At 33.0% G+C, this 16,825-nt stretch overlaps 1 protein-coding gene across 1 annotated transcript; it reads left to right on the forward strand.

Moving 5' to 3' along the window:
• The first annotated feature begins 1,702 nt into the window (after positions 1-1,702).
• Positions 1,703-8,601, forward strand: LOC115954909 (ABC transporter C family member 3-like). The gene is made up of 10 exons (XM_031072910.1): positions 1,703-4,206; positions 4,560-4,646; positions 4,731-5,375; positions 5,643-5,807; positions 6,135-6,429; positions 6,554-6,768; positions 6,890-7,195; positions 7,359-7,422; positions 7,505-7,744; positions 8,216-8,601. The coding sequence occupies exons 1-10, from the start codon at positions 1,813-1,815 to the stop codon at positions 8,326-8,328; spliced, it is 4,524 nt and encodes a 1,507-aa protein (XP_030928770.1). The 5' UTR covers positions 1,703-1,812; the 3' UTR covers positions 8,329-8,601.
• Positions 8,602-16,825: the final 8,224 nt, after the last annotated feature.

Raw genomic sequence — 16,825 nt, forward strand, 5'->3', positions numbered from 1 at the left:
TCCCCGGGTAGATGGGCCTGGCCCATAAATCATTTGGGCCCCACAGTAACCAATCACAATGTAAAAATAAAAAGAAAATTAAAAAATGTCACTTTCCTTGCCCTCTTATTTGTCATTTCCATTGCTTCTGGCAAAATTTCACTTTTTTTCATTTTTCATTTTTATAATTTTTTGAGTCAGTAAATTATAATTTATATAATATTATTTTCAAATTGACACGATTTTTATTTTACATTTATCAATTCAAAAACGAATCACAAATCATAGCAAATATCACCTCAAAACTTACAAACAAAAAAACACATGTGTTGAATCTATTGATAAATCAACTAACCTTTCCGTTCCAATCAGTCTCCTTACAGGTTCACACCTTTTATGGAACATAAATATAATGAAACAGAAAATTTCATAATTTTTTGGAACGGTTGAATTGGAATGTTGTGATTGATAAAATGAACAAAGCATTTCTTAAATGAGAAATGTCTATTGTATACACTCACACTAAGATTGTGACTTGAAGTTAAATTTTAAACTTGAAAATTGTAACTTCAAATTATGATTTTTGTGCAAAAATGGTAAGTATGTGTACTATGTGTATGAAATAGACATTTCTTTTTCTATAATTAACCTTCCACTAATTATAAGTTCAAAACTTGACAAGTTTAAAAAAAAAAAAAAAAAGATTGGGGAAAATTTATGGACATAATGTGGATGACTTTGAAATGATGGGAAAAAAAATAGTAAATCCAAACAAAAATGATACATAGTGTGCCTTTGGTATAATGAAATTTGCCAACTTATTTTACTATTCAGCTTATTTTTTATATTATTCATGAGTCTCACTGTACTTTTTAGTATTATTTATGGGTCCTACTATATTATTTCAGCTAATTTTTATATTTATCTACAGTACTTTTAGTAAAAAATTTTCAATTTCAGCAAAATAAGCAGATTTCAAACGGATCCATAGTGTGCATTGGGCTTCACCTTAAAAAATTATCTTATTTTACTATTCAACTTATTTTTGCTACTAATCACGGGTCCCACTGCGTTTTTTTGGTATTATTTATAGGTTCTATTGTACTATTCTTTTACCTTTATCTATAGTATTTTCAGCAAAAAAATTTCAACAAAATGAGCAGATTCTAAACAGATGCATTTGGCTCTAGCTTAAAAGATCAGTTTATTTTATTATTTAATTTATTTTTGCTACTATTCATGAGATCCACTGTACTTTTTTTGTACTATTAATAGTAGGTCTCATTGTACTATTTTAGCTAATTTTTACTTTTATTTACCATACTTTTAACAAAATAATTTTAATTTCAAGAAAATAAATAAATATCCGTCAAAACCTTAATTACTCGTAATCGGCCAAATCAAAAGTACGTCAAAAATTACGACACAAAAGGCGAAGTGGAAAGACCAAAAAGACTGTTATTATTATTTTTTTTCAAAAATATTATTATTATATAGCACTGCACTTCCCGGAAAGACACTAAAGGCTAAGCTTTTATTTTGTCTCACACGCTGCCGATTTTGAGGCCGCCTTCCAACACGTTAGTCTTGCTCCGCACGGTATACTTTTTAATTTTTATGCAAAAATGTCCAAGGAAAACAACCTTTTTTATCTTTATTCTCTACGGTCACATTTTTTCTTCTGGCCACTTGTTCCGTTCTGTTCTATATATAAGTTGACGAAACATATTAGGCCATCCAAAGTCTATCAAAAAAATAAAAAGTCTATCAAGTCTTGCACAACCATCTTCACCTGCAGAAACTGAAACACCCCCACAAAAGCAGCACAAAATTATGGAACTTGTTGACTCTTCAAACCACGGTATGTCAATCTTGTTCTCACACTACTACTCTTCACTCATGTACTCGGGTACTGATTTTCTCATGAAACCAGTTTTCCTACGTGGGTTTTCTGGTTCTTTTCACCTGGTATTGTTATTTGTGTTGTTTATCTCATGGGTGTGCAACAAATTCAAGGTGCCCCATAGTGAAGGTTCAAATGAAAGGTTTAATAACAGCAAGAGCTTGTGCTATAAACTGCCTCAAATTTGTTGTTTGGGTGTTTCTGTGTTTAGTATAGTGTTGTGCTTATTGAGTTACTTTTATTGGTATAGAAATGGTTGGTCCGATGAAGGGCTAGTGACCCTTTTGGATTTAGCGCTTAGAACACTTGCTTGGGGTACACTTTGTGTTTACCTGCGAACCCAGTTGTTTAATTCAGGTGAGTCAAAGTACCCTTTTTTATTGAGAGTTTGGTGGGGTTTCTATCTCTGCATTTCTTGTTATTGCCTTGTCATTGATGTTCTTCTTTATAAAAAACATGTTAGTTTACCACTTCAAAATTTAGTATCCGATATTGTCTCTGTTGTCTCGGGTTTGTTTTTCTGTTATGTGGGGTTTTTTGGGAAGAATGAGGGTGAAGATACCCTTCTTGAAGAACCTCTATTGAATGGGGATTCTAGAAATGAAGCTGAGTCAAATAAGTCCAAGGGGAATGAAAATGTAACCCCTTATTTGAATGCTGGATTTTTCAGCACTCTTACTTTTTCTTGGATGGGTCCTTTAATTACAATTGGCAATAAGAAGACGTTAGACCTTGAGGATGTTCCTCAACTTGGTCCTAGTGATAGTGTATTTGGGGCCTTTCCAAATTTTAAAAATAAGCTTGAGGCAGAGTGTGGTACAAGTAATGGGTTGACCACACTGAAGCTTACAAAGGCGTTAATCTTCTCGGCGTGGAAAGAGGTTCTCTTGACAGCCTTCCTTGTGATTATGAACACATTGGCTTCCTATGTTGGGCCATATTTTATTGATACTTTTGTTCAATACCTCAATGGGCGACGGAGCTACAAAAATGAGGGCTATGTTCTGGTTTCAGTGTTCTTTGCTGCAAAACTTGTGGAATGCCTCTCACAGAGGCACTGGTTCTTTAGGGTGCAGCAAGTTGGAATTAGAGTCCGATCAGTATTAATTATAATGATCTATAATAAAGGTCTAACCCTTTCATGCCAGTCAAAGCAGGGCCACACTAGTGGGGAGATCATCAATTTCATGACTGTTGATGCTGACAGAATTGGTGATTTCAGTTGGTATATGCACGAGACGTGGATGGTTCTTGTTCAAATTGTTATTGCATTGTTAATTTTGTATAGAAATGTTGGGCTTGCTTCAATTGCAGCTTTGGTTGCAACGGTATTTGTGATGTTGGCCAATGTTCCTTTGGGCAAATTACAAGAGAAGTTTCAGGACAAGATAATGGAATCAAAAGACAAAAGGATGAAGGCAACATCTGAGATTTTAAGGAACATGAGGATTCTAAAGCTTCAGGGATGGGAGATGAAGTTTCTAACTAAAATCATGGAGCTCAGGAAGACTGAGGCAGGGTGGCTGAAGAAGTATGTTTACACTTCGGCAATGACCTCTTTTGTCTTCTGGGGTGCCCCCACATTTGTGTCTGTGGTCACTTTTGGTGCTTGCATGTTGATGGGGATCCCACTTGAGTCAGGGAAGATATTATCTGCACTTGCGACATTTAGGATTCTTCAGGAGCCCATCTATAGTCTTCCTGATACAATCTCAATGGTAGCTCAAACTAAAGTGTCCCTTGATCGAATTGCATCCTTCCTTCGCCTTGATGACTTGCAGCCTGATGTGATAGAGAGGCTTCCAAGAGGTAGTTCCGATACAGCAGTAGAGATTATTGACGGGAAATTCTCTTGGGATTTATCATCCTCAAATCCAACATTAAAAGACATAAATTTGAAACTTCAACATGGCATGAGGGTTGCTGTTTGTGGGACTGTTGGCTCAGGCAAGTCAAGTTTGCTTTCCTGTATTCTGGGAGAAGTACCCAAGATATCTGGGACTGTTAAGTTGTGTGGAACAAAGGCCTTTGTTGCTCAGTCACCTTGGATACAAAGTGGCAAGATTGAAGAGAACATATTGTTTGGTATGGAGATGGAAAGAGAAAAGTACGAGACGGTCCTTGAAGCATGTTGCTTGAAGAAAGACCTAGAAATTCTCCCATTTGGTGATCAAACAGTCATAGGTGAGAGGGGAATCAATTTGAGTGGTGGGCAGAAGCAAAGGATCCAAATTGCACGTGCTTTGTACCAAGATGCTGATATCTATCTGTTTGATGATCCTTTTAGTGCTGTGGATGCTCATACAGGATCCCACCTATTTAAGGTAATTTATTTTCCTAATCTAATGCTGTTACATTGTGTTAAATGAGTTTTCTTTATCGTTAATATGTACATATTGTTGTTTTTGTTTTATAATATTAATTAGTTACACTAGCATCTAATGGGTTTTGAACCCACGACCTACTCTCCACCCATTTCAATGCGAGAAATGTCATTTAGGTTAGAGCTTATTGACTATTTTGTACATAAATTTGTTTATTTGCACATTTGAAGATGGTTTTTTGTGTGTGATTTGCTGTACTTCAAAATCCATGCAGTAGCATTGCACTTTGTTTGTTTTGTTTTCTATATTTGTTGCATAACTTCTTTTAAATTGTATGTACTTCTATATGGCAGGAATGTTTACTTGGTCTTTTGAGGTCAAAAACAGTTGTTTATGTTACTCATCAAGTGGAGTTCTTACCTGCTGCTGATCTTATATTGGTGAGCTATTCAAATTTAGTTTTTTTTTTTTTTTTTCCTCAGCCTTTCATCTATCTGTGAACTTAACTTAGAACTTGTTGTTAGGTCATGAAAGACGGTAGGATTACTCAAGCTGGAAAGTACAGTGATATTCTCAATTCAGGAACTGATTTTATGGAACTTGTGGGAGCGCATGAGAAAGCTTTGTCAGCACTTGATTCCACTGAGGCGGGGTCAGTTTCTGAAAGTACAAGCGAGGAAGCCGGAAATATGGCTAGTACTAATGGGGTTGTGCAGAAACAAGAAGATAAAGATGTTCAAAATGGTAAAGCAGATGATGTAGTTGGGTCAAAGGGACAGATTATCCAAGAAGAAGAGAGAGAGAAAGGTAAAGTTGGGCTATCAGTCTATTGGAAATATATTACTATGGCATATGGCGGAGCTCTTGTGCCAATTATATTGCTGGCACAAGTTCTCTTTCAGACCCTTCAAATTGGAAGCAATTATTGGATGGCCTGGGCAACTCCTATCTCACAGGACGTGAAACCTGCAGTCAGTAGCTCCACCCTAATTATTGTCTATGTTTCTTTGGCCATTGGAAGTTCTTTTTGCATCCTTGTGAGATCCATGCTTCTTGGAACAGCTGGGTACAAGACTGCCAGTCAACTCTTCAGTAAGATGCACTACTGCATTTTCCGTGCACCCATGTCATTTTTTGATGCCACTCCAAGTGGACGAATCATAAGCAGAGTAAGTGGAAAAATGCGTTTGATGGTTCTTTAATGGGTGCTTCTGGCTTAGTTTGCCGGTTTTTTTTTTTTTTTTTTTAATATATAGCTTTGTTCTTCATTTTAAGTAATTCTTTCTTCTTCTTTTTCTTCTTATCTCTCTCTCTATCTTTCTCTCTCTCTCTCACACACACACACAGACATTTGTACATTGAAACATAAATATTCTTTCCGATAGATATAATAGGTTTAAAAATATTTATTAAATAAACTGTAAGTTTCCTTGCAGGCTTCTACAGACCAAAGTACAGTGGATTTGAGGATGCAATATATGGTTGCATCATTTGCCTTTAGAATGATCCAGCTCCTTGGAATTATTGCAGTAATGTCTCAGGTTGCATGGCAAGTTTTCATTGTTTTTATCCCTGTGATTGCAACCTGTATCTGGTATCAGGTATACCATCTTATTTCGTCAGAATATTGTCTTAAGAATTACAGAAAAATAGCTTGATCACATGACATCTCATTGAGTTTCTTGATTAATGAATACTTGTTGAACAATGTGTTTCCTTAAGATAGATGTTTTCCAAGTCGCTAGATTGTTGTGTATTTTTTCGTGCCCTTTTACACTACAATTTTCAGAATTTTTTGGCATTAGAACTATGGAAGATCTACTAATTATAATCCTCAACCAAACCCAACTCCCATTGTAATATTACAGTGTATTATTGTCATTTTCTTTGGTGGAGAGAGTTGTTCACACAAACTTGTTATCATGCAGCAATATTACATACCTTCTGCAAGGGAACTATCTAGATTAGTTGGAGTGTGCAAAGCTCCAGTGATACAACATTTTGCTGAAACATTATCGGGGGCATCAACCATCAGGAGCTTTGATGAAGAGTCAAGATTTAAGGACAAAAATATGAAACTCGCAGATGCAAATTCTCGGCCAAGGTTCAATATAGCTGGTGCAATGGAGTGGTTGTGCTTCCGCTTGGATGTATTATCTGCAATCACATTTGTCTTCTCCTTGGTTTTCTTAGTCTCTATACCAGAGGGAGTCATTGATCCCGGTTAGTATTTACCATCTAGTGTCTACTAACAGTCCTCGTTCTTGATTGAATCTGTAAAGGAACTCAAACCATACTTTTCTAATTGTATTTCTTTTTTATTTCTTTGCTTCCCTTTCTCCTAAAGGCATTGCGGGCTTAGCTGTGACATATGGACTTAATCTAAACATGTTGCTAGCCTGGGTAATATGGAATCTTTGCCAAATGGAGAACAAAATTATATCAGTAGAGAGAATTTTTCAATACAGTAGTATCCCAAGTGAGCCGCCACTTGTGATAGAAGAAAGTCAGCCAGATCATTTTTGGCCATCACATGGAGAAGTTGATATTCGTGATCTCCAAGTCAGTTCTTAGTTTTTTATCACCAAATAAAATCATATTATGCATATGGTTTGTTCGTGGCTTTGATTTTTTTTTATTTTTTATAATATGTATATTAATTAATGCTAATGGTGCAATTTAGGTACGGTATGCCCCGCACATGCCACTTGTACTACGTGGCCTCACATGTACTTTCACTGGAGGACTGAAAACCGGTATTGTAGGGAGAACTGGTAGTGGTAAATCAACTCTCATACAAGCACTTTTCCGGATTGTTGAACCTGCTGCTGGTCAGATAATGATAGATGGCATCAATATCTCCTTGATTGGACTACATGATTTGCGATCAAGACTAAGCATTATCCCTCAGGATCCAACCATGTTTGAAGGGACTGTAAGAAGCAATCTGGATCCACTTGAAGAGTACACAGATGAACAAATTTGGGAGGTAGGTTGGTTTCTGTTTTGGTAATTGAATGAATTCTATCTTTATTACATTTTCCTCATAATTCAGGCATGCGCTACTTTCAGGATTTGTAGTCAATAGATGGGATTTGCTAATGCTATTTATATCAGTTTTGGTTATAATTTTTCCCCTTAAATTGTTTTAGGCTTTGGAAAAGTGTCAACTTGGAGATGAAGTTAGAAAGAAAGAAGGAAAACTGGATTCTACAGGTTTGCCTTTGCAACTGCTTATGTCAAATATTTAGAGCTATGTTATGGAAATATATTGCTTATATTCTTATAAATGATGCAGTTAGTGAGAATGGAGAAAATTGGAGTGTGGGTCAGCGGCAGCTGGTCTGCCTTGGCCGTGTGCTGCTTAAGAAAAGTAAGGTATTGGTGCTTGATGAAGCTACTGCATCTGTTGATACTGCTACAGATAATCTGATTCAGCAGACTCTCAGGCAACATTTTTCCAACTGTACTGTCATTACAATTGCACATCGGATAACTTCTGTTCTTGATAGTGACATGGTTTTGCTACTAAGTAATGGTTAGTATGACCAAATGTTTTTATTTTACTATCATTTCTGCTCGTATAGTTCTTTCATAATTAGAATGATTTAATTGTAATTCTCTGGTGCGGTGGCTTAAATTTATACAGGATTCCTTGAATTCTCAATAAAGACTTTGGAATCCCCTAGATTAGAGACAATAAACTGGCTGAACTTCTATTGATATAATATGATTGTTGTTTTGCAGATTACTTGCTGATTTAAATGCTTCCAAAAGCTTATTTTCCTAGCAAAAACATTTCTAAACAAATTCTAAATGATGCACACCAAAACAGGACTCTAATTTGACTAGAAAAGCCTTCAAATTACCTAAGATGAAGGAAATAAAACCCAACTCGTAAAACTTCGAAAATTACATGAAAATATCAAATGTATTAACAAATGATAAAAATAGACCTTATGTTTTGTCTTACATTATATGGCTTAGAAACTCTTCAATCTTTGTGCAGGGCTTATTGAGGAATATGATTCTCCAACAAGATTGCTTGAAAACAAATCATCATCTTTCGCTCAACTTGTAGCAGAGTACACTGTGAGGGCAAATTCGAGTTTTGGAAAGTAAAGTGGCCCATGCTTATTTGTGCTCAATTTGACTCTGGCAAGTTTGTTGACGATGACGAAAATTCAGTGATTCTATGATCTTTTATGAACTGTGAGAAGGATGTCAGTGAGATTTTGCAAACCTGGCTAGTGGTTGGTTTGTGTTTTTTGGGATACATTTAGTACATTTCGGATAGCAGATGATAATAATGGTTATTGATAAGATTATTTTGTTGTGACTTTTAGGCTTGAAATGAAATCTGTGTTTTTGGCATATTTTACGTCTGCCAACAAAGATTTGTTCAGCTTGTTAGAATTTAAGAGCATTTATCTTTTATTTTTACTGGCCACAGAAAAATGAAAATAGTAAATGAGACTTCTAAGTGTTAGTCTCAAGCTCTTCTTTAAATGATGTGATTATTTTCTAACAAATTATAGTTAATACAATATATTAGAATTTCTAAATTAAGTTATCTATATTTGTTATTTGAAAGTGTTTTAAATTTTATTATGTTTTTATTTTTATTTTTTATTCTTTTTTATTTAAGAAAATTTAATGTGTTTTGCATACAATTTTATATAAAACGAAATATTTTGTAAATAATATAATATATGGTTGAAATTTGTTTCTACTACTTATAAATGATTTATCCTTGGTACACTTTAAATGGCTTAAAGGAGACGTAGATATAAATAAATTCATTATTTATATTAGAAAAAACAATAATATGAAGAAAAAACAATATGGTTTACTCTAATATTTTGTAACTCCACAGTCAAGCTTCTCTTATACATTAAATATGAAAATTTAATCATAGTATTGGGCTATTTTAGGAAATAATATGAAAGATGTTCCTCAGTACAAAATTTAGGTACAGACATACAATTTTTTAGATATAATAATACCTTATGCTCTTTAATGGAATTTAAACACATTGTTTTATTGGAAAATAAAGAACATGCAATATTATCCTTTATAAAGATAAATAAATTCAAAATAACTATATTTTTAATAAATATAAATTGAAAACATCATTTTAGTCCATACACTTTAAGGTTACAATCAATTTAATTCTTACATTTTAAAAACAGTCAATTTAGTCCTTCTTATTTTCAACTTACACTCAATTTAATACTCACTACCACAAAAAGTTTACGTAACAAACAGTTTATTTAGTTGACATACCTAATATTAAAATATTAAATGAAATGCTGATATGTCTGCTGTCACATTAGTGTTGATATGTTTAGATATCAAAAAAGCCACATCAGCCTTTTTTTTTTTTATAGAAACCAAGTTGGTTTTTTTTTTTTTTTTTTTCTTGCTAACCAAACAAAATTCCATTAAAATTCCTTTCTTGAGAATCAAACACTAATCTAGTCCAAAAATTGTAGATCAACACAGATCACATTATATCAAACCATCAATTTGGCTTTCAATCACAAAAAAGCTTATGATATCAGTCAAGAAAGATAAAATAACTCCATAAATTTCAACCAAAATCCCCAAACCCAGATTCACCACAACCCAATCGCCCAAGACCACAGATCCACCACGGTGTTTGATCCTTGGCCACAGATTGACCGTGACTCCTCTAACCTGGATCTCCTCGTCTCAAGCTCAACCCATAATATTCAAGCCTTGCATTGCTGCCGCCTTATCTTGTGTCAACTTTTTGCAAATGTAATCAGCAAGAGTACGACCATCTTCCAATTGCCTTCTGACGAAGATTAAAGGTTGTTGATCGGAAGGGATGACTTTTTTTTCTTGGATCTTGGCCCTCATATTTTTGACCGAATCAGAGCTTTCCACCTCCAGAGAGATGGTCATGCCGGTTGTTGATACCTATTTTCGTGACACATTTCATACAAGCCCGATTCAACCAAGCTCGACTTCATCGTGGGCTCAATTCATGTATTATATTATATTTTATTCTTTTAAGTATGGCTCAAGCCCATGTGACTTATGGGGAAAATTGAGGATGTGTGGTTTGGAGGGTATGGGTCGGTTTCTTTTGGACCTTTTGCATGAGCCCAGCTTATGTGTGTTACCAAGTGGGTAAGGGACACTGGTAGCAACTCAGGCTCACGGAATAGGTCTTGTACCCAAAATTTTCACCCCAAAATAGCTTTTATGCTCTAGGTGACTGTGGCCTAAAGTTTCTGCCCTAACCCACTTTTACCTTTAAAACATAGTTGACTCTCATTGGCCAACTCCATTTGCTAGGCCTCACTTAGGTGAGCCTCCCAATGGTCTGAAATGTCTGACCAAAGGCAACCAATTAGAGCAAACCTCCTTTATTTCCAAAATTATGTAAAAAGCTTACCAAACTCTTCCCTAAACAAAAGCAACCTAAGCCAAAACACCAAATTAGTATCATAGGGGATAAAAGCCTCTTCCACTACTCAAAAACCAATCAAGAGCAACACCCCAAACTCTATATAAAACTCTCTTTTCAGCTTATAAAAAAAGCAGCCACGTTTTATCCACAGACCTGAAACTTCAGAGCAAAACTCAATTCATCCAGTCAACAATCTCATAATTCCAGAGCTTGGGTGTGGAAATATAGGTACAGGAAAACCTTCCCTCTCTTCCTCACGACCTCCCTCAATTTCCTTTTCTGGGTGATTGTGGGTCGAAGTTTCAAACCTGTTGAACCACATTTTCCCCATAGAGCTGAAACTTGAGAGCAAAAACCCATGGAGCCAGGAAACATTCTCACAATTTTGAACCTTAAGGGTGGAAATATGGGTACAAGGGAACCTTCCCTCTCTTCCTCACAACCTCTCTCATTTTCCTCTTCTGGGTGATTGCGGGTCGAAGTTTCAAACCTGTTATGTTCTTATACTTTTTCTATACTTTTGTTAGTAACATTTTGATTCTCTCTTGTCAAAGAACCATTAGCCTTTTGTTCATCATACATTTGGAATTTTGGACTTAATTCTCCACAAATAAACACTTCTAAAGAACCCAAGGGGAGATTTGGACCGTTCTCACTTTTTCGACCCTTGTCGCAACAACGTCCTCAACACCGGTTAAGGTATTCACAAAGATTTGCTTAACAGAAAAGGGATGGATCTAAGATGAGTGGTTGGTGGATTTGTGTAAGATTTTGGGTTTAGTTTGAATTTGGGATATGGGTTCTTTGGCTATGAATAAAAGATTAAAAGATTAAATGATTAATGAGAGAGAGAGAGAGAGAGAGAGAGAGAGAGAGAGAGAGAGAGAGAGAGATGAAAGCTAAAAGATGAGATAAACGAAAAAAAATAAGAAAAAGGGATTCCGAGTTCATACGTTTTTTAAATGATATTGTGAGTTTCTAAAAGAAAAAGGAAAAAGCGAAAACTAAAGATAATGAAAAAATATATAATTATATACATATTTAAAAGGTATCATGGCTTTATTTGCCATTTAAATGTTGATGTGGCCACATCTGTCACTAAAATTTAAATATGTCAGCATCTCATTTAATATTTTATTATTAGGTAAGCCAATTGTGTAAACAATTTGTCATGTAAGCATTTTTCACTAATGAGTTAATAGTACGGACCAAATTGTGTGTAAGTTGAAAATAACAAAGACCAAATTGAATGCTACTAAAATGTAAGGACTAAATTGACTGTGATTCCAAAATGTAGATATTAAAATGATGTTTTCCCCTAAATATAATTAGAGAGTAAAATATAAGAGCAGTGTTTATTACACACTGTGTATTACACACATCGTACACATATTTCATTTAATATATATTGTAAGGACTAGTTTTGAAACCTAGGCACACCAAGAATAGTGGAAGCTGACCCAACAAGCCCAAAACAATAAAATTGTTAGACAATAGATCTTACAAGCAAACTACTAAATTAAGTAAGTGGAGGCCTTAGATTGGGTTCAAGATAATAGGATTAAACAAACAAATTGACAAAAAATCACTTCTCAGTCCGGTATGAGTATAAAATGTTCTCATATTGATCAAGTTTTTTTTGTCTACAAAGTGTTCTTCTCTCTTTCCTTTCTCTCTTTTCAAGATTGCATGCCAATTTTTTATAAATATTGTTTCCTTATATAGTCCCTTCCCAATACATCTCAACCTTCCACCTGTTCAATTTCTAAGAAATCTCTTAGATGTTTGTCCCATTAAGGTCCTCCTGGAGGTAATAGAAAGAGTTGTGAGCTAGGAAGACACTGTTTAGGTGTTATTTCTCCATAAATGCGGCTAGTTCAATTGGTGCAGTACATTTAATGTAGTGGTGGCAATAACATTTCTAGATATTTCTCCTTTCCGTTGCTACTACGGCTTTGCTACTTCACCTGAACCTTATCTTTCCGGAAGGATTGACTTCCTAAAACACTCTTGAGATGCCTTTGTTCCTCAGGAACCTTGGTTACTATGTTAGTTTCCTCTTTTCTCCTCTACCTTCTAGCATATCTTTGTATGGACCTTTTAACCATCCTCTGCACATGGTCCATAACTAAAAAAATGTGCTCGGATTACCTGCCCCCCCCCCCCCCACATACACACACACATTATGTTCTTTAATTAAATTTAAACACGTGGTTGTATTGGTCAACACACATATTATGTTTTTTAATTAAATTTAAACACGTGGATGTATTGGTCAATAAAGTACATGTTATCTCTTGCAAAGAAAAAATAAACTGAAAATAACTGTGCTTAAAAAATATTACTAGTCACAGTCGTAACTATTTTGTAATTATAGTATAATATATAATTTGTTCTCTAAAAGTTGTTCAAAATAATTTGTTCTCCTTGAAAATTAAACAATTTCTAAAAGTATTTCATCTTTCTTTCTTTACCAATATATCCTTTTTTTTTGCTGAATAATCTCTACCAATGTATTATTCTATTATTTTGGGTGTATTTGATTGATATCATTTCTTTATAAGGTGGTTCATATTCTTTGAAATTACATTATAGTGCGCTTTTTTTTTTTTTTTGGGTGCAACTAAACTTTTTAAGTTATAAATCATTCAACTTACTCATTTTCCCAAATGATATTATTATGATAGTAAAAAATCATAACAAAATTGCAGTTAATATTACTCAAATAATTAATAGATACATTCAAATGCATAGACATTTTTTTTTTATAATTTTTTTTTATATAAATTCAAATTCTTACTTCCCAAATAGTTAAGTATTAACTCAAACAAAAATTAAACCAAAACTTTCCATAAAAAAAAAAAAAATCAAACCAAAACTATGTGAGGGAGAGAGACTACTTGTGATGGAAAACTAAAAAAATACAACACTAAAATGTAGTAACTCTAAATAGAGTTTAAAAAAATATAATAATTTATCAACCTAAAGTGGAGTTGCAAAAAAGAATAAAAAATCAAGAGATAGAGAGAGAATAACAAATTCATAGAAAATAAAATGAGAATGAAAAAAAAGAATAAAAAAGATATAGAAATAAATACCAAATTATTCAAGTCATACTATATAATAGAATAACATTATATTCGTATGTACTACCTTTATAATGCAATATGATAACATCTATGAAATCAAAGAAAAGAAAAATGATAGCAACTTAAAAATACAAAACAAAATCACATCAACCTAAAGTAGAGTTTTAAAGAATACAAAAATTCATCAATCTAAAGTAGTGATATAAGAAAAATAAAAATAAAAAATACATCCAAAAGGAAGAAAAAAATTGAGAGAAATAACATTTTATGTGTGGGAAAACTATGCATAGGAGAGAGAATTGGAAATTTAAAGTAAGTTGATATGAATAAGAAGAGTAAAAAATAAAGAAAAATAAAGGGATAAAGGAAGAATGATAATGTAGTTAGTAATAGAGATATGAAAGGTAAAAGGGAGGGGAAAAAGTTTAAAAAGTATAACAATAAGTTGAGATATTAATATGAAGAAAAATAGTTAAGAGAGAGAGAGAGAGAGAGAGTTGGAAGTAGATAAATGAGGTGTAAATGACCCAAAATATAACTAACTTTTACCCATTAGAGTCCAAAGAAAAAGGTCGGGGGGGGGGGGGCTAGGGGCATATAATATAATACATGTATTTATAAAAGGAGGGCGTCCAATATTTTATAAGGGTTACATACAACTAGACACACAATTGTAACTCACGATTATATATATATATATATATGGTTAGGTTCAAGTCACACCTTGTGTAACTTTAAATAATGTTACATCACTCTATATTTTTTAATTAGATATGAATTTTGATAAATTTATCTTTGGATTACATTATTTTTGTATATTTTCCATGCTTACGAAATTTAAAGATGATCAAAGATCAATAACCATGTCATCAATTAATTATTTAAATATAAGTTTTGTATTTTTAATTCTTTTTATCTGTTTATTAATTTTCCAACTTATTGTTATACATTTACTAACTTTTTGCCTCCCGGTCCTTTTTACCTTTTCATCTTCCCACTATTATCTACCTTAATATTACTTTTCCTCTATCTCTTTATCATCATTTATTTTTGACTTTTCCTATTCCCCTCTTCTTACTATAAATTTATAGTTCTCTTTTCCATTCTATTAATAGTTTTTGCACACAGAAAATATTATTACTCTCTCTCTCTCTCTCTCTAACATTTTCCACACACAAAAGGTTATTTCTCTCTCACATTTTTTTTTTTATACTTTTCTTTTACCTCTACTTTAGGTTGATGAATTTTTGTAATATTTGGATTTCTATTTTGGGTTTATGTGATTAAGTTTTGTATTTTTAGGTTGTTATCTTTTTTATTTTCTTTGATTTCATATATATTACCATATTGCATTATAAAGATAAGATAGTATATGAGAATATAATGTTATTTTATTACATAACATGACTTGCATAATTTGGTGTTAATTACTATATTTTTTATTTTTACTTATTATTTATTCTCATATTATTTTCTATAAATTCTTATTATTCTCTCTCACATTCTCTCTTGAAAAGTGTTTATTCTCTTTCTCTTGACTTTTTATTCTTTCTTATAGCTCAACTTTGTATTGATGAATCATTGTGATTTTTAAAACTCTAGTTTGGTTTCATACATTTTGTTGTTGTATTTTTTAGCTCTCTATCACAAGTTGTCTCTCTCTACAATAAAATTTAGAGAATAAATTATACATGAGTTTTGATTATCATGATAATCTCTTTTAAGAGAATGAATCATTTATTTAAATAAAAATTATACATACACACACACACACACACACACACACACATATATATATATATATATATATTTATTTATTTTGCTTAAATGCATAATCAACCTTATGCAATTCATTTAAAAGTAATAACGTTAATACAAATGAATAACTACCCTAAGGATTAGAATTGTATATTCATATTATTTATGTTTAGAGAGACTTTCACTTAAATTTAACCACATCAGAGTGGACTAAAATGTGACTTAACAAAAGCATATCAACAATAAATGCTATGCTTGATTTTAAACATTACGAGTTTGAGATATATTATATATATATATATATAATAAATTTGGATTTAGATTAGATGATTTCAACCCAAGCATGTACATGTAAGTGCACAAAAATAAATCAAAGTGGACCAAAATGAACTAAAGTGATCCAAATAGACTGAATTGGACCAAAGTGAACTGAATGGCCCGAATAGAACTGAAGTAGATCAAAGTGGATAGAATGGACCGAATAGGACCAAATAGAATTTTATTGGACAGAACGGACTACGTAGGAGTTGATAGGAGACCGAAGAGGACATAATGGACCGAATAGAACCAATGTGGACCGAATAAAAATTTTGAATATTTATCCTTTTTATTGCATTTTTAGGGCTCATAATTCTAATTTCTAATGTCTATTTTATTATTTTATTTGTATTTTTTTTTTAACTCAAAACTAAAGAGTTTAGTCCAAATATAATAAAATTTCATAATTTACTGCCCTAGAATTATGGAAAAAAATGAATTTTTGAGCTAAACTTGAAAGAAAAACCTACAAAAAGAATTAATTTGAGGCCCAATTAGTCTAAATTGGACTGAAGGGGGACTAAGATTAACCGAGTGGACTAAATTGAACAGAAAAATTAGACCGAATGGACCGAAGTAAACTTAAGTGGACTGAATAGAGATTGTTTAACTTTTATGGAGAACAAATTATCTTCAAAAAAATTTTAGAAAATAAATTATACATTATATTACAATAAAAAAAATAATATATTGATTCTCATGCATGGCGTGTATCTGTGACTAGTTATCATATTTGTGAATAATGAAATTGTGTTTTTGAAAACATAATTTTACGAGTTAACTATCAATGCAGAATGCTATTTAAGAGATAACTGAAATGGGGTTTAAAAAAAACACGATTTCGACCGCACCGTATGTGTAACTAACAATGCTATTTACCAATTTTAGAGTTGGCCAAAGAAAAAGTCAAGTGGCCGGGGGGCGTTCTATAGTCTCCAGTTATGTCCAGTACAGCGATACAAATGAAAAGGTTTTGAGTCTTTTCCGGAACTCCAGGTTGATTTTTCTGTCT

Source organism: Quercus lobata, chromosome 8, assembly GCF_001633185.2.
Source record: "Quercus lobata isolate SW786 chromosome 8, ValleyOak3.0 Primary Assembly, whole genome shotgun sequence".
Lineage (NCBI taxonomy): Eukaryota > Viridiplantae > Streptophyta > Magnoliopsida > Fagales > Fagaceae > Quercus > Quercus lobata.